This window comes from Peromyscus maniculatus, chromosome 8 (assembly GCF_049852395.1).
Source record: "Peromyscus maniculatus bairdii isolate BWxNUB_F1_BW_parent chromosome 8, HU_Pman_BW_mat_3.1, whole genome shotgun sequence".
NCBI lineage: Eukaryota > Metazoa > Chordata > Mammalia > Rodentia > Cricetidae > Peromyscus > Peromyscus maniculatus.
Window position 1 is genome coordinate 100136762 of NC_134859.1, and position 23943 is coordinate 100160704.

The 23943-nt window shown below is 49.1% G+C and overlaps 1 protein-coding gene across 1 annotated transcript; it reads left to right on the forward strand.

The window, feature by feature from the left end:
• The first annotated feature begins 18196 nt into the window (after positions 1–18196).
• Positions 18197–22384, forward strand: Sox9 (SRY-box transcription factor 9). Its single transcript, XM_006970450.4, has 3 exons — positions 18197–18999; positions 19787–20040; positions 20675–22384. The coding sequence occupies exons 1-3, from the start codon at positions 18569–18571 to the stop codon at positions 21511–21513; spliced, it is 1524 nt and encodes a 507-aa protein (XP_006970512.1). The 5' UTR covers positions 18197–18568; the 3' UTR covers positions 21514–22384.
• Positions 22385–23943: the final 1559 nt, after the last annotated feature.

Genomic DNA, 23943 nt, shown 5'->3' on the forward strand with positions numbered 1-23943 from the left:
TAGGAAGGTTGAGAACTACTACTATGCTATTTCATCAGCCTCTATCTATTTATCTATCTATCTATCTATCTATCTATCTATCTATCTATGATTTATCTATCAGTCATCTATCCATGATCTATCTATCTATCTATCTATCTATCTATCTATCTATCTATCTATCTATCATCTATCTATCTATCTCTTTTTTCTATGTAGTCCTGCTAACATAGAATCCACGGTAACAGGCCTCAGTCTCCTGAGCACTGGGATTACAGGGGTGTGCCACCCTGCCTAATCTCAGAAGAACCTCATCTCACTCCATTGTACCATTCTTCTTTTTCCAATATTTTGTACAATCTTTTTCCCTCTAATAACTTGTTATGAAATTTTCAGACATTCAGAAAACTTGAGGGAACTATATAATAATCATCCTGAAATAAACTTTAAAAATATTCCTCTCAGCCGGGCGTTGGTGGCGCACGCCTTTAGTCCCAGCACTCGGGAGGCAGAGCCAGGCGGATCTCTGTGAGTTCGAGGCCAGCCTGGGCTACCAAGTGAGCTCCAGGAAAGGCGCAAAGCTACACAGAGAAACCCTGTCTCGAAAAACCAAAAAAAAAAAAAAAAAAAAAAAATATTCCTCTCTTCTGCATGGCTCTTGAATTCTGATCCTTCCTTCCAAGCAATAATGATATTTGTCTTGTTTATTACATGTATTTATTTATTGGGTGAGGAGGTACACGCAATACATGTGTGAAGTCTGAGGCCAGCTTTCAGAAGTCAGCTCTCTTTCTACCACGTTGGCCCTAGGGACTGAATTCAGAACATCAGTCTTAGCATCAGGCACCTTTACTGACTTAGCCATCTTGGTAGGCCCAAGTGACGTTTTTCACAGTATTTGTCCTGGGAAACTTGTGGCATAAACTATCAGGACCATGTGGTTTGTCCACTTGCTGTCCCAGATTTTCTTTTCAGAGATGAGAAAGACCCAGGCTTCATCAACAGACAGACCTGGCTTTCATTCTCAGCCACTCTACTTGTCAGCCATGGGACCCAGAATGTGTTCCCTTCTCTGAACCAAGGATTCATGTATAGGGCCATTTTCAGAGTACTTGGCAAAGAATCGTCTTCAAAGAATCATTCCACAAACTCAAACTTCTAATTGAGAACACTGCACAGGTTGGTTATGATGAGGACACAGGAAATGTTAAAATTCTGGGGTGGAGTAGTCCTACATCCTATCATATAAACAAAAGTCAGACACAGGCACGTGTTCAGGTATACCTTTAACTGGCTGGATCATTTTTTTTCAAGTGATGGAAATCAATCAGTTCTAAACTCTGTCCATATGTTCAGCTGTAAACAGAGCTATCAGCACAATGGGAGTCTTTCCAGACTGGCTCATCCCTTGTCTGTCCAGCTCAAGGATATATATTTTCCATAGCGAGTGTTGTTCAAACTCTAAACCCTAAAGACTGGGGCTAGAGCTGCATCTGTGATTAACTCTTCCTTGTGGCTAGGGTAAAGCATTGGATTACTTCAAGGCAAACGGATGGCTGTCTTTCAACCCAGAAAGACTTTGAATGCTTCTAACCCTTCTTTCATCCAAAACTCTTTGGGAAATCACTGAGTCAGTTTCTCCACTGGAGAGTATTTTTAAGATCTCCAGGGAAATCTCCCAGCCTAAGTAAATACAAGGATAAATAAATAAATATAAGAAGAGTGTACATCAACTTTGAGGTGGGTGGGCATATGGTGTTCGTGTGTGTGTGTGTGTGTGTGTGTGTGTGTGTGTGTGTGTGTACATGCATGTCATGTGTGTATGTGTGTATGGTATATATGTGTTCATGTGTGCACCATGTGTGTATGTGTATGTAGAAGTCAGAGGCCAATGTCAGATGCCTTCCTCAATCACTCTCCATCTTATTTTTTGACACAGAGTCTCTCACTAAACCTGGGGGTTATGACTTGGCTAATCTGGGTAGCCAGGAAGCCCCAGGGCTCCTCCTGTCTCCACCTCTCCACCATTGGGGTTACAGGTGCATACTAGTGCACCTGGTTTTTTTTATGCGAGTACCTGGGATAAAAATCAGATCCTCAGACTTACACGGCAAGCGTTTCACTGACTAAGCTATCTCCCCAGTCTCTGGACACTAACTCTTGAGGAGATTGCTTTGAGTAAGACATAAAGCTGAAGCCAAGAGATACGACTCAGATTCTCAGACTAAGTGAATCAAGAGAGAACCTAGGAATTCTGAATCCAGCGTACTGCTCTGCATTGGATCAGGGATCACTTCCTCTCAGCAAGTCCTGAGTCCTGGGAACAAAAACACTTCCAACAAGTGTTTCAGAAGAAACTGGAAAGCATCTTACTGTCTTTACCTTTCTTATAGGGACAAAATCTCCGTGTAGACACCGAGACAAGACATGGAGGACACATCTGACACACTTCACATCCGAGGGGGGATGGAGGGGAGTAGCCGAAGCCTTCATCTTTTGTAGTTTAAGAAAACAAGTTGGAGTTTGAGGCAGAGTTTGGGAAAGTACGCCTCAGTCCCAGAAGGGATGAAGGTCCACGGTTGGCTCGGACCAGCTAATCCAGTAGGAAAACTCTCTCCAAGGAGAAAGACAAGAAAATCCAGAGCTAAGTCCACATGAAGAGGATTCTTGATAAAAATCAAAAGATGAGGGGCTGGAGAGATGACTCAGTGGTTAAGAGCACTGAAGGCTCTTCCAGGAGACCCGAGTTCAATTCCCAGCACCCACACGGCAGCTCACAAGTGTCTGTAACTTCAGGATCCGACACCCTCACACAGACATACATACAGGCAAAAAACAAATAATTTTTTTATTTTTTTAATCAAAAGGTGAGGAGGATTGAGGGAAAATGATGAAGGGATGCGGCCCACACTTGTAAGAACTCCATGTAAGAGCTTGCTAGGGGACAGACCCTCCTATCACGACATCATCTGGTCACAAAACCCCTTCCTTGGTCTGTGGAAGTTCACCAGCAGCAGCAGCAGCAGCAGCAGCAGGCAAGTCATCACACAAAAACAATCAAGGATGGGAAGAGAAAGTGAGTTTTGAGGTGGACTGGCATCCCAACTGTGTAGACTGCCCTGTTTTTCAACAAACCCACAGCCCGGACGGGAAGCCAAGAGTTCTTCACACTGGGCCAGACTTTCCCACCCCAACTTGGGGGTCCGCCAGTTTTTGCTGGCTCTCTTTCCAGTGTCAAAGTGTCTTGTGAAATGACTGGTACTTCCTGCTTCCTGTCACACCCCAGACTCAGACATGCCACCTCTCCCTGGGTATCCACCCTGTGGCTCCATGAGAAAGAGCCACTGCCACCAGGAACTTTTAGGGACACAGAAGCCCCTGGGGAGGAGAGGGTGGCAGGGTCACAACCTCCTGCTTCACTCAGCTTTCTTCCGTCACACCTTTTCTCCTCTTCCCTGTCCCGACCATGGCCACCGATCCGCTCCTGGTCCACATTCCTTCTTCGTGCCCCAGCCTCCCAGCTGTAAGGCCAAGAGGACACTCAGAGTTATAGGCTCCAGAAATTCTCATCTTCATAGACCTGTCTACCCACCTCCCACCTGGCCTCCAGGGACAGAGCCAACATTCCTTCAGTCCCACAGAGAAAGGGCGTAACGTGGATTACTCAATGAAGCCTCCAAGCCACCAGCATCTCGTGCCCCCAAAACAATAGCGTTGTATTTTTCTTGGACTTTTATTTGGTTTCTTCTTTGATTAGCAGGTGGGACTCCTCCCCCCTCACTTGCTTCCCCACCCCCCACTCTTCTTAATCCACCAGCCTAGCTCTTTCGGAAGACTCCAACCGCCAGTGACCTCAGTAAGGTAAAGTCTTGGACTGCGAACCTCGGTGACATCAGTGAGCTTGAGAAACGCCATCTCCTGGGCTTTCTCACACGTGGGAACTTCTCTCAGGAGTCCACATCCCATCTCTGATCTGTTTGTTTTGGATGCTAATCCCAGGACGCTGGGTGAGGTGTGAGGCAGACTGACCTTTCCTGTTCTTTGAGTCAGTGATCTAAGTCAGGTGGTAAGTGTTGAAAATTCAAATCAATGTGTGGGCCCGTCTGGAGAGCTAGGACGGTGGGAACAGAGGAGAGTGGGGAGAGGCAGGCAACACTGGGTTTGGGTTGAAACAAACAAAAACCTACCCAATTCTGTATGCTGCGGGACAGGTACACATCACGGAGAAGAGTGCACTCACTTGATCCCTCCTGACACATGTTCCCTCCAAAAGTACTCCGTACTCCGAGCAATCTTGTTTTCACTAAAGGAGGACGTATCAGGAGGACTCACCCCTGGCTTGTCTATCAACCAGCAGATCTAATGGAATGCCCATTCTGATAATGCCAGGTGTGTGGTTTGGATTCCTCTTAAATCCGGGTCTTATGTCTCAGGTCAGAATCCCCTGCAGGCCTGAGCCTGTACATCTTACATATCTATAGAGACTCTTCTTACTTTCTACATGAGAAGACTGAGTTGTTAAGAAGCGAAGTATTTTATTGATGGCCATGTGACATTTTTTGAGACTCTCAGAGGTCTGTTTTTGATCTAAGAAACCTCTGATTTGGGATTACTGTCAGAGCTGGGGTTGGTGGCTCAAACCTGTAATGCCTACTCTCAGGAGGCTGACACAAGAAGTTTGCCTAGAGTTCAAAGTCAAAATGACCTACATAGTGAGTTCTAGATTAGCCTGGGCTACAGAGTGAGACCATGTCTCAAAAAACGAACAAACAAAAACTAACATTTTGACACAGGAGTTTCATAGAGCCTAGGTTGATCTGAAACCCACTACATAGCCAAGGATGACTTTGAGCTCCTAATTCTCCTGCTTCTACCTCCTGAGAGCTGGGATTACAGGAGAATCCACCACACCATGCCTGGTTTATGAAGTGCTGAGGATGGAACCCAGGGCTTCCCAAATATGAGGCAGCTCTGTACTTGACTGAGCTACATCCCCACCTCCATACACACACCTCAAAAAAATGTACTAGGATGATCTGAAACAGATTAGAGATTCATTGCTTTGACAAAAATGGGCTTCTGAGTTTCAACAAATAATGTGACCATATGCTTAGACTGTATTGCACGACAGCCTCCAACTCTCTCATCTCCCTGGGGAACGGACTGCTTTATTCCCATTTAAACAATTCTAGCTGTGAGGAAGGCACGGAGTGTATCCTGGGCTTTCTCCTCCTCCTCAAATATAACAGGTGCAATTGCTTTCAACAAATGTGCACTGAGGACTAATTGTTTATTAAGGCATTTTTCTAAAGTCAGATAATAATAATAAATTAATAATAATAATAAACTAAATTCACTTGTAGAACAAGCCCTTCTGATCACTCTATATATACATACATATATGTGTCTGTGTCTGTGTGCTTTCAAAAATCAGTTCACCCTTGCATTTTTTCTAAGATACCATTCCAAGAGCATATGAGTTGATTATAAAAGGAGAGGAGGATAGCCCTATTTTCTCTACCATGAAAAAGCAGACACATCACATCTGTATAAAAAAATTGTCCAGTAAGATTTCTGCATATGTCATAAACATAAGGTGTAAATATTCTGGACCTGTTGAAATCTGAACTCCAACCGTGTACCAGTTACCTTCAAGCTCCACAGGAAGAAAAGGAGAAAATGAAAACCCCACAAACACCCCAAAGGAGTCAGGTGCCTTTTCTTTATTGTTGAATAACTGTTAGCAGAAATCAGCTGTCATAAGGAGCCATTTTAAAGGAATGTCAGTTCAGTTCTTCCTAGCCTGAAGAAGATCCAGGCCTCGGCCCTTGTTCCTAACCTGAGAGACTTTCACAAAATAGCAATACCTTCCTTCAGAAACTTCAGGACTAAGAAAAGGACGACACTCCTGTTCCAGAAAAGGGGTGGCCAGAGAGGTGGCAGCTACCCACAACAGGAAGGTGGGCTTCGAGAGTTCCCAGGGTCAGCCACAAGTGCCTGGCTCCTTGGAAAAAGTAAGCTGAGGGTGGCAGGCAGAAAGGGCCTTGCTCCCAGGAACATAACAGCTCCCTCAATCCCCTTGCCCATGTGAGTTTAGAGGCCTCTTGCTTGCAGAAGAAGCCCCAGGATCTCCGGAAACATCTCCTTTGCCATCTGGGTATGTGTGCAATCTGGGACGATGCTCTGAAGCTGACTCTTTCCAAGAGTCTGAGGTTCAGCGTTTGGGTAAGCTTGGTGGCTGGCCTTTCTCTCTCTCTTACCTTTTTATTCAAAGTTTCCAACACACAAAGCATTTCAGAGTCTCCATGGAAACTCCCACAGCCACAGACTCAGAACGAGGCTATGAGCAAGTGTCAGCAGCCTAGAAGTCACCCCAAGTCGCACATCAAGTCCGGTGGCATGAATGTGTCACTTTCTCTTTTTCTAATGGAGCCACAAAGTGCCATTTCTTTGCAAAGGGCCCCACTGACATGAGCTGAGGTAAGAAGGGGGTGGCCACTGATAGGATCAATTGGAATGTGGTTGCATTTTGGCCGGGAAGTGTGGGCAGTCACACAGCAAGGCAGGACGAAGACGCTGCAGATGTGCACTGCCCTTTTTTAAAGGCCTGGCTGACCTTGATAAAGCATACGGGTCCTTCTAGAGGCAGGAGTATTCTTGTCCCATCTCCCACCTCCAGCCTTTCTGAGAGCAATCTGAGCTCAGGGCCAGTCCACACAGTGTGCTACTGAGTTAAATAACCTTGTCCTCTTGAACTCTCCTGTCCCCATTCTATACACCCTTGTTCTTCAGTATCTACCGGGATTGGATCAAGGACCCTCTACAGATAGGAAAATCTAGAGACGCTCAGGTGTGGTGTGTGCACAGAACTAACACACATGCCCCTGAGTGTGTCAGTCATCTGTCATTTACGACACCTGACATGATGGACATTCTGTGTAAGTGGTGATTATATTGTTTGGTTTGTAGGACAATAACAAGAGAGAAAAGCCTGTACCTGCTCCGTATGAACACCAGTTTTCAGTCCATGGTTGGTTGACAGGGAACCTGCCAATAAGAAAGCCAACATGTATCCTCTAGAGAAATGTGATCCCTCACAGTGGCCTTCATCCAATTCTTTCCAGTAGCCCAACCTGGCCTCGGTAGCCAAAGATAGCCCTGAACTTCTGATCCCCTTACCACAACCTCCTGAGTTCTGGCATTGATCATACCCAGATTATGCAGTACAGGGGATTGAACCTAGAGCCTCATGAGTGCTAGGCAAGCACTCTACCAACGGAGCTACCACTCCAGACCCCAGGTGAATGCTGAACTGGATCTTCCTCAGAGAAAACAACTAAAGAATAATCTTAGCATCTGAGTTGCAAGTTCTCTGGGTCATGTGTCTGCAACATGGTCTTGACTGTGCCCAGCCAGTCTCCTGTGTTCCTCAGATGGTAAACTAGCCCTTCACCCTCTCCCCGCCCCCCCCCCCACACACACAGGGTCAGGTTTGAAACCAGTGTGTTATCATCTGGACCTGGATTGAGCCAGAAGGTTCCAATCTCAATTCCCACTAAGAAGATTGGGGCCTTCCCTGACATGGTCCTTCAGAAACAGGGGACAAGTTGGAAGTAGGGGAAGATGTGGAAAGCAAACAAACCCCACACCAGTGGCCATGCGGAGGACAGATGGATAGGAACCCCTGCTGTGGCCCATGCCAAAAACAAGACAGACTTTCGGATTCTGAAATCCAAGCTGGCCCTTTCCCTCCAACCCCATCTCTTCCATTGACAACATTATTTAAGGATAGTCATTCCTAAATGTGGCCTAAGGGTGCGCTCCAAAGCCCATAGTCCTAAAGAAAGAGGGCCAGACTAGAAAATAAACAAGCCCACAGGTTTTAAAAAAAAAAAAAAAAATTTCCCCACAGGTCGAATAGAAATTCCAGCAATGTTGCCCATCAGGTCTCCGCGCTGAGTTTCTGCACGGTAAGCATGCGAGAGTTGGCGGCTGTGGCTTACTTCTCTGGTTGTTATTATTAACACTGGTTTTTACCCTTAAAGGGCTTTGAGATTTTGGACAAGTGAATTAGCAGCTTTCTCGTTGGTGAACTGAAGAAAAGAACAATCCCACAAAAGATTTTCAGGAGCGGGGTAAATACAGGTAAAAAAAAGTGAAGGAAATCTGCCAAGGGCCTTGCAAACAAAAATGTCCTCTAATTAATAAACATCCCAAGGAGCGCAGAAGGCCAGGGTGGGAGTGGTAGGTCTCTCCTTCCAAAATGGTGAGGGCCCTGGCTGGTTTTAGAGGGTAACCAGGTGCCAGTTTTACTCTGGAAAGTAAAATAATTTTGAATATCTAGATAAGTCTGGGTCAAAACATGATAAGGCCCTTCAGTATACGACAGCCCAGAGTGAGGTAGAAGAGCTGGCCAGATGGCTCACAGGTAAAGGCATTTACTGCCGAGCCTGCTGACCTGAGCCTCTGTCTGCTAGGGAAATGCCCATACATGGTCCTCTGATCTCTACACATGGCACCACGTCATCAGTGCACACACAGACAAATAGGTAAATGGCATGGATTTTTTTCAATTAAGACGAATAAAGAAAGCAAAATAGAACAAGTATGACGGAGTAAAAGTCCTTTAATCTCACCACTCAGGCTGTAGACGCAGGTAGATCTCTGTGAGTTCCAGGCCGGCCGGGGCTACACAGTGAGACCCTGTCTCAAAACAAAAAGAAAAAGCCATGCAAGCTCAAAGAAGGGCTCCTGAAAACAGCATGGGGGGAAGGGAGGCCTGTTAGATATGGTTGCTGTGGACACGCTTTCTTCTTGCTTCTCCCCGGACAGTGGCAGCCAAACACAGTTTAGGGGACAAGGTTGGAGACAAAATGAAGACACACACAAAGGACTGGAATCCCTGCCTTCCCATGCGATGACCCATTTGGCTAGTGGCCAGATGAGAGCCAGGAGCAGTCACTAAAGGCATGGAGGGAGTAGGTCTGGGGATGCTGGCTCCATGCTGACAGTGGCCTGCAGAATTCCATGTGTGCCTGGGGGCTGTGAGGGAGGCAGGCTTGGCTCCCAGAACAGGGCAGCCAGGGATCTGTCTCTCCCATTAGCTCTGTGACCTTGAGCAAGTGACACACTATTTGCAGAGCTACCGTTCTCACATGAAAAGCAGAGAGAGTCATTTCTTCCCCTCGGAGCCTTCTGGAGACACCCAGGGAGAGGGGAGGCTGTAAGGGCGTTTCACAAGCGGCTGAGAGAAGCAAAAGCAAAGGAATAGTCATCAGCAGGGGGATTGTTTTTTCAGCCATAAATGAGAAAGCGAGATAGCAAAGGAGTGTGTGTGCTTCAGCGTGGCCTTCATGCGAGGCAGCGGGCAGGTGCAGGCTCCTTTGCAAGAATTCCCTTTGCAAGGGATTTCTGTGGTGTGTGAGTCCAGGCCAAGGTTCCTCATGGCCACAATATAGGTATAAGTGGATGGAACAGGGAGGTCAAGGGCCCTAAAGAAGCTGAGGTCCGAGTCCAGGGTATCTCTCCTCCCAGCAAGCACCCCACATTCCCTCTGTGGGCTGGCTGCCCCTGGCTAGAAGAGAACAGCAAACCCCGACTCTCACTGTATCGCTCTACCCAACTGAGCAGATTTTACCAGAAGCAGCAGAAAGCTGGGAGCACATTGGTGTTTAGTAAGTAAATAAATTCCTGTTCAAATGCACTACTGTCCATTCCACCCCCACATTCAGGCCTAGTTAACCATCTCCTCCTCTATTCTGGCTTCTTAGCCTTCATCCTCTTTTCTTCCAGTTACATCATAGTTCAGAAACTGGGGGAGATGAGTGCCTTAGGTTTTTGCAGGCCTCAGGCTGGACAGTCCACAGATGCTAAGAACAAAGTACTGTGAGATACCAAAGCTCCTAGACAGGCCAAAGCCTGTGCATGGACTTTCAGCCTCGATTTCCCTTTAAGTCCCATCCCCTTCCTTCCCCCAGGAAGAGCTAAGGATGGGTCAGTGCCTCTGGGGCTCTGGGGACCAGACAGCAGTCCCTGGAGCCATCTGGAAACAATTAGCCTATAGAGTCCAGGTAGCTTCAGACACTTACACACAAATGCATGTATGGTGGTATTTTATTTGTACTGGAATGTGATTTTATTTGTATGTTAATAAATAAAGTTGGTTGGGGGTCAGAGCTAATAGCAAGCCATAGCAGAGCTGGGCGTTCGTGGTACACACCTTTAATCCCAGCACTTGATAGAAGAGCTAGGTAGATCTCTGTGTGGTCAAGGATACAGGCAACATTGGAGACACACGCCTTTAATCTCAATACCATAGAAGACCTGGAGAGCTGTACATACAGGCAGTGACGAGGCAGTCATGTGTTTGGGTTTACAACCAATGAGAAGGCAGAACAGAAAGACTGTATAAAGACAAACACACAGGAAGTAGGTCTCTTTCGGAGAGGTCTCTTGGCTTAAGAGGCTAGCTGCAGCAGGCGGTAAGGCTCTTAGCTCTGATCTCTTGGCTTTCTTCTTTGCATTGGTTCTGTTTCTTATTTAATAAGACGGCTGGTTACATCTACATGCATGGGCACACATGCACATACATGCAGCCACACAGGAACATACACAAGTACATATATACACATATACATGCACATTTATATACACACACATAAACAAGCATAAGCAAATGCATACATACATGTAGCTGTGAGACACCCAATCATGCAACACCCATGGCCCTGCCTCTCAAAATAAACAGGAGACAACGGGAACCCCTGTCCCGATAGGAAGGCTGTGGAGTACCATTGTCTCCAAGCACCATTGCTTCCCATCTCACCCACCCATTCAGCTCAGCTGGGGATGGTCTGTGCACTGTGCTTAGAACAAAGGTGAAATTATTTCTGACCAGTGTATATTTAGGTAAGCAAGGTCTGGGAGGGTTAGAGATTCTGATGTGTTCATCATGATTGCAACTTGTGGTTTGATTGTTTTCTCAAAACCTGTAAATCCAAGCCAGAAATATATAAAGACGGTGCTTTGAAAGCTGTATGGACATAACTCCAAACAGCCTACAAAAGAGCATCAGTCGGTACTCCTCATAGGAAGAAACCAGGAGACAGGAAATACAGAAGGTTGCAGAACAAGGATTGAACACATACTGAAGAATGCCCCAAGACATGCCGTTAACTGACCAAAGACCTTCGCTCTGTACCTGATGCCCTAAATCCTACCATCAGATGTTCACTTCTCTGGCTAAATTGTGGCATTTGTTCCCTCCGTGAATGCTTAGCCATTAGAGTCTTTTTGGACTCATTAGAGACATAAAGAAATAGAGCATTGCCTCTTGGTCCCAAAGACAGAGATGGGAGCAAATATCTACAGCTAGGGAGTCCTTACATCTTCACAGATGGGGTAAACAGTCGAACACAGATCACCACCCCCTGTTAAAGTCTGGCTGCCTCTGAGAGTGAGGCCTGGTGAAGTGTTGACAATTTTACTCCACAATCTAATTAGGTCTCATGTTTACCACCACAATAGTAGGTAATGGAGCTTCCATCCAGGGGAGCCACTTTTCCATGAGGCCAAAGGTTTTAAGAAAGTAGTAGAAAGAAGCCTCCCTGTAAAAGATGAGGGATAAGTCAACACAGTGATCCGGGATTTGCCAGGATCAAGAGAGAAACCAACCTTTCCCTGGGCTCAGGCCTAAAGTGCCTCAGGCAGATGTGAGATTAGGGTGGTGCGGAAAACCAAGGACAGAAAACGGGGCTCGAGAGAATTTGACTCCACCTCTGTCTGATGACATCACATTGAGATGGGGGGGGGGCTAAGTGAGGACAGTGAGCTCAGAGAAAAATACCCTGCTGATGTCACTACGAAGCCCTGGGTCCTAAAACCCAAATCCCCAAAGAAGAAACTGGATCAAAAGATCTTCTCAAACTCTAGAAAAACAAAGCCATTAGGGAATCTTGTTTTTTGTAAAATATGAAAGGGAAAGAAAATCTAAGTATCCAGAAACCCCGCCTCCCCCAGCCTCTTCCGGAAGCACAGCCTTCAGCCCACACAGCCTTGGGCCTGTGCCACCCTCTCCACCCCCTGAAAGATTTCCTTGCTTTTAGAAATTTATCTGGAAACTGTCATCACCACTGTGCTGGTTGGCAGATGTCCCCCCAAAGAGAGAGTGGAGTGTACCACACACTACAAGGCATTTCTGGGCTCAGACAGAGGAGGGGGAGAGGGAGGGAGGGTGGCTGAGAAGATGGTTCAGTCCAGGAGCAGGGGATAGTGTGTCACCAGGGGTCGGGTGGGGGGCAAGGAGATGGAAAGTGGCTACCACTAGGTCAAGAGTTTGGGAATCACTGCCTCCTGCCAGCTTTAACCAGCTGCTTGGTGTTCCCCTGGGATAGGAAAGCATGTCCTTCTCCATGACCATGCGTTTGAGTCCGTGATAGAGGGAAACAGAGTCTGGGAATGCCCCGAGGATGAGCTTGTCCATAGGTAAAACAGAGGCTGAGTCCTGCCAAAGAGCAGACCTTGGGATGGCTTAACCATGGGGGACCAGATGCCAGCCCCCTGGGTGTTCAGATCCCCTGGAAGCACAAGGGATAATCACTGGTTGGGAAAGGAAGGAGGGCACTTGGACTCTGTGCTCGCTGGTAGACTGATGGAAAGTGGAAGAAGGACAGAGGAAGACGATCGTCCTGTGAGCTTGGGAAGCACTCAGAGAGAACCACGCCTTCAGAAGGTGTTCTTGCGAGCACCCCTCCCCCAGCAGGGCTCAGCCAAGCCGGCAGATAGAAAAGAGACCTAAAGCGGCTTCCAGTTCTAGGACGACCTGCCTCGTCTACTGGATGGAAACGAATTCTTTCCCATAGACAGTGACGGGACTTGGTGCCGTGTGGTGGTGGTGCAGGCCTGCAATGCCAGCACTTAGGAGTTAGAGGCAGGGGAATGGCAAGGTTGAGGTTAGCTACATAGTGAGCACCAGGACAACCTGGGATACAAGACCCTGTGGCAAAAAGAGGAGGGGGCGGGGCAAGTAAGAAGAGAAGGAAGGGGCAGGCCAATACAGGGGAGAGGAAGAAGAAGAGGGAGAGGAGAAGAAAGAGGAGGGGGCAGGGTCCCTGTGGCGTTCAGCACTGTTCAGGGGACCACTAGTGGCCAGTGCCCTCCCAGTTTGGTTAAAATGTCTGTCATACTCCTGGGGTAGTTCAGACTTCAACTGACCTCATGACCTTGGCCTTAGCCATACCCTGGAGCTCTGACCAGGGGACTACTAAACTTTGCCTGCCTGTCTGGGGTCTCACTCCTGCCACCCTGAACCCAAGGCAGATGCCAAAAGCAACCAAAAGGACTCTTGGTTTGGTCCGGGACAAGCTTAGGGTAGAAAGAAAGCTAGTTACAGGCTGGCTTTCTGAGTTCTGCTGAGATGCAAGTGACTGGGAAGATGCAAAGCAGATTCTCCCTAATTCTCACTATTTGCCATCAGGATTTGGGGATTGAGATTGTGTCGCAAAGGTGTGCCCTCTGTGTTTCCATGGTTTGATAGAGACCTTTATGAATGTCTGAAAAGCGCACCCTCCTATTATGAGCATCACAGAGGGAAAAGCAGGTTAAATTCTGATCCGGTTGGGGGTAAAAAAAAAAAAAAGAGGTTGTCACAGGACCCATCCTTCCCTAGAAGACCCCACACCACTGCCCCCGAGGAATTTGGACCTCCAGTGGGGCTCTTTTCTGAGATTAAACACCTTTGCTCAGAAAGATTACAAGGAGCCAGAAGAGGGGGTGTCAAATCTACATCTGGCCAAGGCGCCTGGGGGCTGAATGAGCCTGAGGCTTCTCCCGGCAGAGCCTGCTTCTCATGAGGCACCTCCACGTTAAGCGCCTACTTTATTTTTATTTTTAAATTAACAAGGCAAAGCACCTTTAGTTAAAGGGAGGGACTTCAGGGGTGGGCGAGTAGGGGTTAAGACACGGCCCAGGAAATTTACCGCAGGGTGTTCTAGGGACTCGCAGGAGGAATCCGCAGGACCAACGGCTCCCCAGTACCACCTCCAAGGACAGATATTTTTGGAAAACCGGGGATGAAGGCTGATCGGAGATTCTCTTGGGAGTGTTGTCGTCCCTCGAGAGGGAGGCGCCTCCCACCCTCACTCCACTCCCCCTTTTCCATTTCCAGGTTCAACCAGCCAGCTTATAGATAGTCTCTGGTCCTTGTACTCCTGGGAGGTCGGGGGTGTCATGTCGCAGGATTTGGCTGATAGAGGGGGAACGAGGCAAATAGATGGTCGCGCCAAACACCTCCTTCGTGGGTTATCCTCCTTCTTCAAATACAGGAGCGTGGAGTAAAACATGTCTATTTTAAGGTTACCGTTTTGAGTAACACGGGTCTGGTTTGGAGAGAAACGGATGCATAAGCATATATGTGTAAAGGCGGTTAAGGAGCGCGTTGCTGAGAGGTCTGGCCCGTTGTGATCACACAAGCAAACAGTCCAAAGGCCGCATTTATTCAGATATTTATTGCGCGCCTACAAAGCAATCTGCTGCTTTGCCTCGTTCTCCCGCTGTGTTGCTATTGCGATTCAGCCCAACGCCTGTCTCGAGACTCGGGCTTACCTGGCGCTCCCTTCCCAAAGGAAACTGTGGCTGGAAAAGCAAAGAACAAACATTGCATGCCTCAGCGAAAAAATGGAAATCACGAAAGAGCGTCTGGGAGCCCCGTGCGCCAGGACCTCTTGTCCAGCCAGAATCCAAGGTCGTCCGAGATTGCCTCAAGTGGACCCAGTCTGGATACTGGAAGGCAGAAGGGGGTGTCCCTTCTCTGGATCCTATCGGTGAACGTTGCCCCGGCTTCAGGTCTTAATGGGTGATGCGTTGGTTACCATGCGCTGGTATTTCCTAGGATCTGCCCTGGTGAGGGTCTTTAGACAAGGAAGGACTTGAAAGTAGGAAGGTTTGGGCCCTTAATTCTTCCCGTGGAAAGACTATGTGAGCCTTTACAACCCTCGCGCCCAACTAGGAGCTGGATCCTCTCTAGTTCTGACAGTGCAGCACCCCTAAGCCCTCTTGGCACGCCCTCCACCTACTCCTGTCCCCACTTGCGCTAGTACCGGGAGGGGAGATCCGCGGGCCTCCACCGGGGAAACTGAGGCCCGCACAGCTGGAAGGAGAAAAGGTGAGGGATTCCAGATTAGGGCTTCCTGAGGACCTCTCTGGGGATCTACTAGCGCCTCTGTGTCGGTGATTTGTGAAAGCCCTTTAGTCATAGAGTCTCGACCTCCAAACTTTTCATCCATTCTGCCCAGGAGATTGGAGACCCCAGAGCATCCACCTAGGGCAGAAGGCTCTAGCTGAGCAGCAAGCCTCAATTTTCCAATCTGTAATCTAAACCTAGATCTGGACCAGAATGCTCCCCCCCCCTCCCCGGACCCCAAGCCAAGGTCCCCAGGCTTGGGGACTGCAGGCCTCTTCCAGAATCAGGTCAGGAAGGAGAGATCTGGACAACTGAAAACAAGTCACAGTGGGCTGAGCCCCCGAATGGTGGGTGGGGAGTGGGCTGTCCAGGCCCTGGAAGAAATTCAGGCTCAGCCACTCTTAAACTGGTGGTGCCTACCCGCCAGACTTGGCCCGATCTTGGCACACCAGATAACTCTTGGCACCTGGGGAATTGGGGGCCTTCTCCCTCACTCTCACTCACCAGGTAGTGAGCTACAGAAAAACACTGGCATCTGCGGCGCTTCCCCCACCCCCCATTCCCTGAAGACAAGCACTTCCCAGGTTCCGGCGCACAGTTGGATCCACACAGGAGAGAATAGGAATTCCTGTAGAGATAAGTCTCATCCTGGAAACAGTACTGACTGCGTGGAACACACCACTGCCACCTCCCCCACCCGGGCCCCTGCCCCTTCCACTACAGAGAAAGTTTTCCAGCAGTTTCTCAAAGTTCCAAACAGTTTCTGGGCTTTTGGCGCCCCCTCTGGATGTTGCCGAAAATTGCAATGCCATTTTAATTTCAACTGTTTAAAAATTTTTCCGAAAAGATTCAAGAATATAAAAACGCTTGCGTGGAGGGGTAGAAACATGTAAGAAGCTTTGTGATTTAAAATGTTGTAGCGAATTACATCTCACCATATGTTATATTAAAGATACATTTATAAATGTATGTGTTCATGAACAAATGTTTAATAAAATATTTCAGAATACCTTAAGGCCACAGTCGTTTTAATTGCCTTTGTGCCAGAAAACGTGATAATTACAACAAATTACAACTCGCTGGTTTAATACATCTGCCAGTGGTCGCTGGTCTCTTCAACCGGGTGTCTGAGGGTCACACAAATACGTCCTCCCTAGGACACAGAAATATGTCCACACTAACAAAACTTAATCTCCCACTCTGGAAAAATGACATTTTTTTCTTACAGATTTGGAGAATAATGAGAGCTACGAATACGTGGCTATTGTTCGCACGTCTCTTAAACTCATAAACAGACTATAGGGTACTGGAGCCTTGCGATTCGAGTAACATTCGTTTAAAAAGAAAACTTGACCTGAACCGGGTTGTAGCTGACTACCTCCTCACAGATTCCTTTTCCTATATAACAAATGCCCACTTCGGGAGAAAACGAGGGGGAAACTAGCTTTTCAAAAGTGTCTCCCCCAAAAGATTCGTTTACATCTAAGGGCCCACACTTGGCAAATTAGCGGGGGGGGGGGGGACGACCTGTCTTTGATATGATACATACAGGCCGATTCAGTTTATCAATAATTTAATAAATTCAAAAGCGAAATTTTTACAGGAATCAGAAAGAGGGGATTTTAAATTAAGTTGCTGTTGTTTTTCTTTTCACACCGTTGCGAGTTTGTTTGTGGTTCCGAGGGCATGTCTCCCGGTAGCAACTAATTTTTATTCGTTCCAGAAAAGATAATTCCTCCCTTACCCAACCTTGCTCTGAAAGTTCTCGTAAACACCAGCTCTGGCTGCAAGCACTCTTAAAGTACAAAGGACACCTAGGTGGCCTCCCCCAGAACGCCCACCTGTGCTCAGGTCTAAAAGGACACCACTAAAGTCCAGACGCCTAGCGCTTCGCCCTCCCAGGTAAAGGAAGGCCCAAGCGAGAGAGCCGCGCAGGGCTCCGCCAAAAGGCCCGTTTTGTCTGAAGTTTTCCAGTCCAAGTCACGGGCCTCCTCGGCCTCGCCGCCCGGCGCTGCCACCTTTGCAAACTTCATCCTCAACGCCAGAGCAGTTTTGCAAAGTCCCGTGGTGACCCTGCTGGCGTTTGTGGCTCAGACAGGAGGCAAGGAGCAAAACTCTAATAACCCTAACACCGAGGGGCGTCCGAGTGCTGGAGGGGCCGGGAAAGGACTTGTCAGTTCAAGGTCGGCGTGGCCCACGGGACCCGCCAAGAGAACCAGGGACTGCCCGGTCGCCGCCAGCCTTCCTTCGCTGGCGCTCAGCTTTGGTTTTCATTGATTCCTACTGCGAAAGCGCGGTAGAATTCTCCAGTCACCACACCAGCCTCGGAGAACCAGAGCGCGTTAATCTATTTATATGGATTATTACAGAAGAACAGCAGGCGTTGAGTCACCCAAACATTTGCTTCCAGAAGACCATTTCTAAGCACTTTTGGAAGCCGACAGGCTCCGGGCGCAGAAGCCGGAGCTCCGCATTGAGGCGCGGCTGTAGCAATTTCCACTGCTGTAAACGCCAACGAAGCCCCGGGTACCGCGGAGACAGCTTCGAAAAGTAGTGGTGTGTGTGTGTGTGTGTGTGTGTGTGTGTGTGTGTGTGTGTGTGTGTGTGTGTGTGTGTGTGTGTTGGGGGGTCCAAGTCTAGACACGCGCGAGCGTGCACACACACACGCGCACACACACACACACACACACACACACACACACACACACGCACACCGATTCACACTGAGACGGTTCCAAAACTGTGACATTCCTAGAGTAGAGAGCAAACTTACACACTCGGACGTCCCGGGTCCCCCGCCTGCCCCGCGGCGCCCCCCCCCCCTTTCCAAGTCCCCTCACCCCACCATCCACCCTCCGGCTGCGTTCCCCTCCCTTCTCCTCCCGTCGTGTCTCGTCACCCAACCCGGAGCCACAATCCTCCTCCCCCTTCTCCAAAATCCGGTCCAATCAGCGACTTGCCAACCCTGATGACTGCCGAGCCGTGATTGGCTAGAGGTCTCTAAGGTGAAGGGGAGTATTTATTAAAGAGACCCTGGGCTGGGAGTTGGAGAGCCGAGAGCGCTGCTCGGAACTGCCTGGAAACTTCAGTGGGGCGACAACTTTTACCAGTTTCAGTCCAGGAACTTTTCTTTGCAAGAGAGACGGGGTGCAAGTGGCCCCGGTTTTGTTCTCTCTCTTCCCTTCCTTCTCCTCCTCTCCGAATCGCCTTCCCCGGGTTTGGAGCGGGCAGCTGAGTACCGGACACCCAGCGCCTCTGCTAAGTGTCCACAGTCGCAGCCCGGTGACGCGCCAACCTCCCCGGGAGCCGCTCGCTGGGCGTCCGCGTCCGGGCAGCCGAGGGAAGAGGAGCCCTAGCCGCCGCGGCTTCTCGCCTTTCCCAGCCACCCGCCCCCCTGCCCCGGGCTCGCGTATGAATCTCCTGGACCCCTTCATGAAGATGACCGACGAGCAGGAGAAGGGCCTGTCCGGCGCCCCTAGCCCCACCATGTCCGAGGACTCGGCTGGCTCGCCCTGCCCCTCGGGCTCGGGCTCCGACACGGAGAACACGCGACCCCAGGAGAACACGTTCCCCAAGGGCGAGCCGGATTTGAAGAAGGAGAGCGAAGAAGACAAGTTTCCCGTGTGCATCCGCGAGGCGGTCAGCCAGGTGCTGAAGGGCTACGACTGGACGCTGGTGCCCATGCCGGTGCGCGTCAACGGCTCCAGCAAGAACAAGCCACATGTCAAGCGGCCCATGAACGCCTTCATGGTGTGGGCGCAGGCTGCACGTAGGAAGCTGGCGGACCAGTACCCGCATCTGCACAACGCGGAGCTCAGCAAGACTCTGGGCAAGCTCTGGAGGTGAGCGCGCGGGACCGCAGGGTGGGCTTGGTGGGTACCAGGACGGGGGCTGCACTCACCGAACCTGGCCCGCCTCCCTGAGCCCAGAAGTTGCAGCCTGGGATCGGATGGGCCGGGCTGCTGGGTAGGGGGCGGGTAGGGGAGGTTGGCTTAGAGTTTGAGAAAGTTCTTGAGATTGCTCTTGGCGATGGCGCGGCGGGGGGTGGGAGGGGTGTTGTGTGGCACGTCCGTGATTGCTTTTAGGAACGAAGGGGGGTAGTGAGTGAGGGGGTGTGTCCCTTCGAAAGGAACAATTAGAGGAACTTAACTCCCCCCCCCCCCAGCCCCCGCCAAGCTGAGCTCTTTCCTGGGAAGACCGGATGATGGGAAAGCTGGACTGGAGGTGACCCAGGCAGAAATTAGGGAAAGCTACTAAGAAGCGGTAGGGGCGTGGACCGACAGAGTGAGCTTCTTGCAATTTAAGTGGGTTTTCGGAAAGTTTTTACAGGGTGTTGGGAGGGGGTGGACCGCTCCGGTAGCAAAGGCGTTTAGAGCAGCCTCAGCAGGGAGCTATTTTCATCTTCAGGGTTTCCAAAATAGGAGGCCAGGGGAGGGGGCGGGGCGAAGAGTGACCGTTCAGGTCGACTCCAAGCACTTAGAAGAAAGAAAGAAAAGTTCTGAGTCTCAGAGGAGGATGGCAAGCAGAAAGGAGGGAGGAGGGGAAGTGCTCGAAGGAGGGGTGGGGACATGACAGCTCCTGGGGTTTCACTGACCTACCCCCCCCCTTTTCTTCTGCCCCTCTTCCCAGACTGCTGAACGAGAGCGAGAAGAGACCCTTCGTGGAGGAGGCGGAGCGGCTGCGCGTGCAGCACAAGAAAGACCACCCCGATTACAAGTACCAGCCTCGGCGGAGGAAGTCGGTGAAGAACGGGCAGGCAGAGGCCGAGGAGGCCACGGAACAGACTCACATCTCTCCTAACGCCATCTTCAAGGCGCTGCAAGCCGACTCCCCGCACTCCTCCTCCGGCATGAGCGAGGTGCATTCCCCAGGCGAGCACTCCGGTGAGTAAGGGGCAAGTGACCCACTAGACCTAGCCACTCTGGGCCCCTCGGGGCACACCCTTAAGCCCCCCCCCCCCCCCCGCTCCCTGGGTGGGGACTTTGCGCTCCCTGGAGGAGAGAAACACTGTTTCCCCGCACTCCCTCCCTGTCCAGGACCCACCGAAATAGGCAGGCGCGCTCGAAAGCGCGCGCGCGCGCGCGCACACACACACACACACACACACACACACACACACACACACACACACACACACACAAACCTCAACCCCGGAATCCTAAGCTGGATTCTTTATTGCAAGGCAACATGCATTAATGGCTTCACGAAACTTACCCACCTTTCTCTTGGCGCCTCACCGCCTAAGCACACACTCTTCTACTGGTAGCAATTTAGTCTTCCGGACCCTTGGGACCTCGGACCCCTCCCCTGATAAAAGGAGCCTGCCTGGTGTGTACCTGCAGGTTAATCATTCGGCGACTTATCGCTGGTGCAACGCGCCTCCTGCGCGGGCTTGGGTCCTAATGACACCTTAGCAACTCGGGAGGTTCCCCGGAGGAGGGGGGCTCCTAAGACCAGGGGCTTTGCACAGCCCTTGTTGATTTTTTACGGTTTGTCTTTCTCTTTTATTGCCTGCAGGGCAATCTCAGGGTCCACCGACCCCACCCACCACTCCCAAAACCGACGTGCAAACTGGCAAAGTTGACCTGAAGCGAGAGGGGCGCCCTCTGGCAGAGGGGGGCAGACAGCCCCCCATCGACTTCCGCGACGTGGACATCGGTGAGCTGAGCAGCGACGTCATCTCCAACATCGAGACCTTTGACGTCAATGAGTTTGACCAATACTTGCCGCCCAACGGCCACCCGGGGGTGCCGGCCACACACGGGCAGGTCACCTACACTGGCAGCTACGGCATCAGCAGCACCGCAGCCACCCCTGCCACCGCTGGCCACGTGTGGATGTCAAAGCAGCAGGCGCCTCCCCCTCCTCCGCAGCAGCCCCCGCAGGCCCCGCAAGCCCCGCAGGCGCCTCCGCAGCCGCAGGCCCCCCCGCAGCAGCAGCAGGCACCCCAGCAGCAGCAGGCACACACGCTCACCACCCTGAGCAGCGAGCCAGGCCAGTCCCAGAGAACGCACATCAAGACGGAGCAGCTGAGCCCCAGCCACTACAGCGAGCAGCAGCAGCACTCCCCGCAGCAGATCGCCTACAGCCCCTTCAACCTTCCGCACTACAGCCCCTCCTACCCGCCCATCACGCGCTCGCAGTACGACTACACCGACCACCAGAACTCCGGCTCCTACTACAGCCACGCCGCGGGCCAGGGCTCGGGGCTCTACTCCACATTCACTTACATGAACCCCGCGCAGCGCCCCATGTACACCCCCATCGCTGACACCTCCGGGGTCCCTTCCATCCCGCAGACCCACAGCCCGCAGCATTGGGAACAACCGGTCTACACACAGCTCACCAGACCCTGAGGAGCCCTTGAAGAGGGATGGTGAGGGAGCTGATCATTAAAAAAAAAGAAGAAGAAAAAGAAGAAGAAAGAAAGAAAGAAATAGACGAAGAAATCAAGAACCAATTGAAATTCCTTTGGACACTTTTTTTTTTTTTTTGTCGTTGTCCCTATTTCTTAAAGACATGTAAGCGAAGGTAACTAGTGCTGAGATTCCAGAGAGAGACATTGGGACTTTATCCGAGCCCATGCCAACCTATTGCAAATAGTCGGGTCACTCATGGCCAGATGGACCCACCTGAATCATCGAGGAAGGACTTGGGTCCTTCAGAGTCAACGTGGAGGACGATTGGAGAATCTCCCTGCCTGTTTGGACTCTGTAATTATTTTTTAGCCGTAATTAAAGAAAAAAAAAGTCCTCTGTGAGGAATATTCTCTATTTTAAATACTTTTAGTATGTACTGTGTATGATTCATTACCATTTTGAGGGGATTTATACATATTTTAGATGCAAAATTAAATGCTCTTATTTTTCCAACAGCTTAACTACTCGTAGTTCAACAGTGGCCCCAAGCCTTCCTTGCAACCAGAATATTTGTGTACAGATTTGCTTTCTCCTAAACAAACAAACAAAAAAACAAAAAACAAAAAAAAAACAGAAAAAAGAAAAAGAAAAAAAAGTGTGTTGTTATAGTAACATAAAAAAATACACAGAATTTTGTTACATCATCAGTTTTGGGGGTGAGCTTTGGTTAATTCTCCAGGCTCTCGGATTTCAGGAGCAGCTGCCTTAAAAAAAAAAAAAGAAAGAAAGAAAGAAAGAGAAAAAGAAAGCCTTATTTTGCAATAAGGGGGATAAACATAGAGAACATTGGTGACCTTTATCATAAATATACATATATATATTTTTTGAACAAGAAGAAAAACACCTTGAGCCTTAAAACCCCCGCTGCTGGGAAAATACAAATGCTGTTCCTAGAACATTCACACGGTGCCTTTGCTTGCCGGCTGCAGCCTCAGAAGGAAAGCCAAGAGCAAGCGAAGGAGACCCAATCTTCTTGGGGAAGATTTTTTTTTTTTTTCAAGCAGCCTGTAAGTGCCCGAGCACATTGCCCCCTGGTTGCCTGCCTGGGCCCCATGTGCACAGCAGATGCTGCAGCAAAAGGGCCCTGCTCAGACTGTCACCTGTGCCTCCCTGAACACCAGCATTTAACCTTCAAGACATTCCACGTGCTAAAATTATTTATTTTGTAAGGAGGAGTTTTCATTTTTTAAGAAAAAAAAAATCTCCTTCCTTTTTTTTTCCTTTTTTTTTTCTTTTTTCTTTTCTTTTTTTTTTTTTTTAATTTACTGTCTTTAAGGTAGATTGTTGGAGCCTTCCTCAAAGGGTATGGTCATCTGTTAAATTATGTTCTTAACTATAACCATTTTTTAATTTATCTTTAATCTTTTTTATTATTAAAAGCAAGTCTCTTTGAATTGTTCATTCTAGATTTGTGCAAATGCTTTTTTGTCCGTCCTTGTGGTGTTTTCCCCCCTCCCATTTTTTTGTTGTTTTTTATTGTTGGTAACAAACTGGAAACCTGTTTCTCTCTGTCTTGTACAAATGAGAGGTTACCAATGCAGGATGTACATCACTGAGTCGTTTGCAGAGTTTTCTGCCACAGGCCTTTGGGCTGCCGGGACTGAATGTGAAAGTGTTCACAGATTGTGACAAGGAACAGCGCCAGCCCCTGCAAGCGTGTGTCATGGATCAGCCCCTGCCTGCTCTCCTACAGAGAGACATCACATCGAACAGACCTTAATTCTTCCTCACTGCTGTGACTGAAGAGTATGAGGATTGCTTTTTTTAAGACGACAGCAGACTTTTTTTTTTAATTTAAAAAAAAAAAGATATATTAACAGTTTTAGAAGTCAGTAGAATAAAACCTTAAAGCATTCTTATAATATGGCATCTTTCGATTTCTGTATAAAAACAGACCTTTTAAAAAAGTATTTCTGTAACTTAAGAAACCTGACATTTAAGTCATATTTTCTCTTTAGGTAAGGTTTGGTTTGTGTTTGTGTTTTGTTTGTTTCCTTCTCCAAACTTTTTGTTCTCTGTGGAACTCACCTTTCTTTCCTTCCTTTCTTTTTTGTATATTATTGTTTACAATAAATATACATTGCATTAAAGTGAAAACAGCCCTGTGGATTTATTTACTACATTCTCCTGTTAAAAGAGTGACTTAAGACACCAGACTGTAGACTGGTGATCTTAGTGGTGGTTTCGATTTGATGGCTTCCCTTGCCAATTTTAAACTGGGCAGTGAAAGACTGAGTCTCCCTGTCCCTAAACCTGAGCACAAAGCATCTTGGAAAGAGTCACCCCAGCAAGCCACATGGAGAATGTCACATCAGTGTTGCCCACTCTGGCAAAATGTGTGTTGTGGTTTTAAAACTCCTCTGCTTC

Excerpts from the sequence above, each read along its gene's own strand:
- Sox9 (XM_006970450.4), top strand. The coding sequence starts at position 18,569 with ATGAATCTCCTGGACCCCTTCATGAAGATGACCGACGAGCAGGAGAAG. Across the intron at positions 19,000-19,786 it reads ACTCTGGGCAAGCTCTGGAG|ACTGCTGAACGAGAGCGAGA; the intron begins GTGAGCGCGCGG and ends CCCTCTTCCCAG. Across the intron at positions 20,041-20,674 it reads TTCCCCAGGCGAGCACTCCG|GGCAATCTCAGGGTCCACCG; the intron begins GTGAGTAAGGGG and ends TATTGCCTGCAG.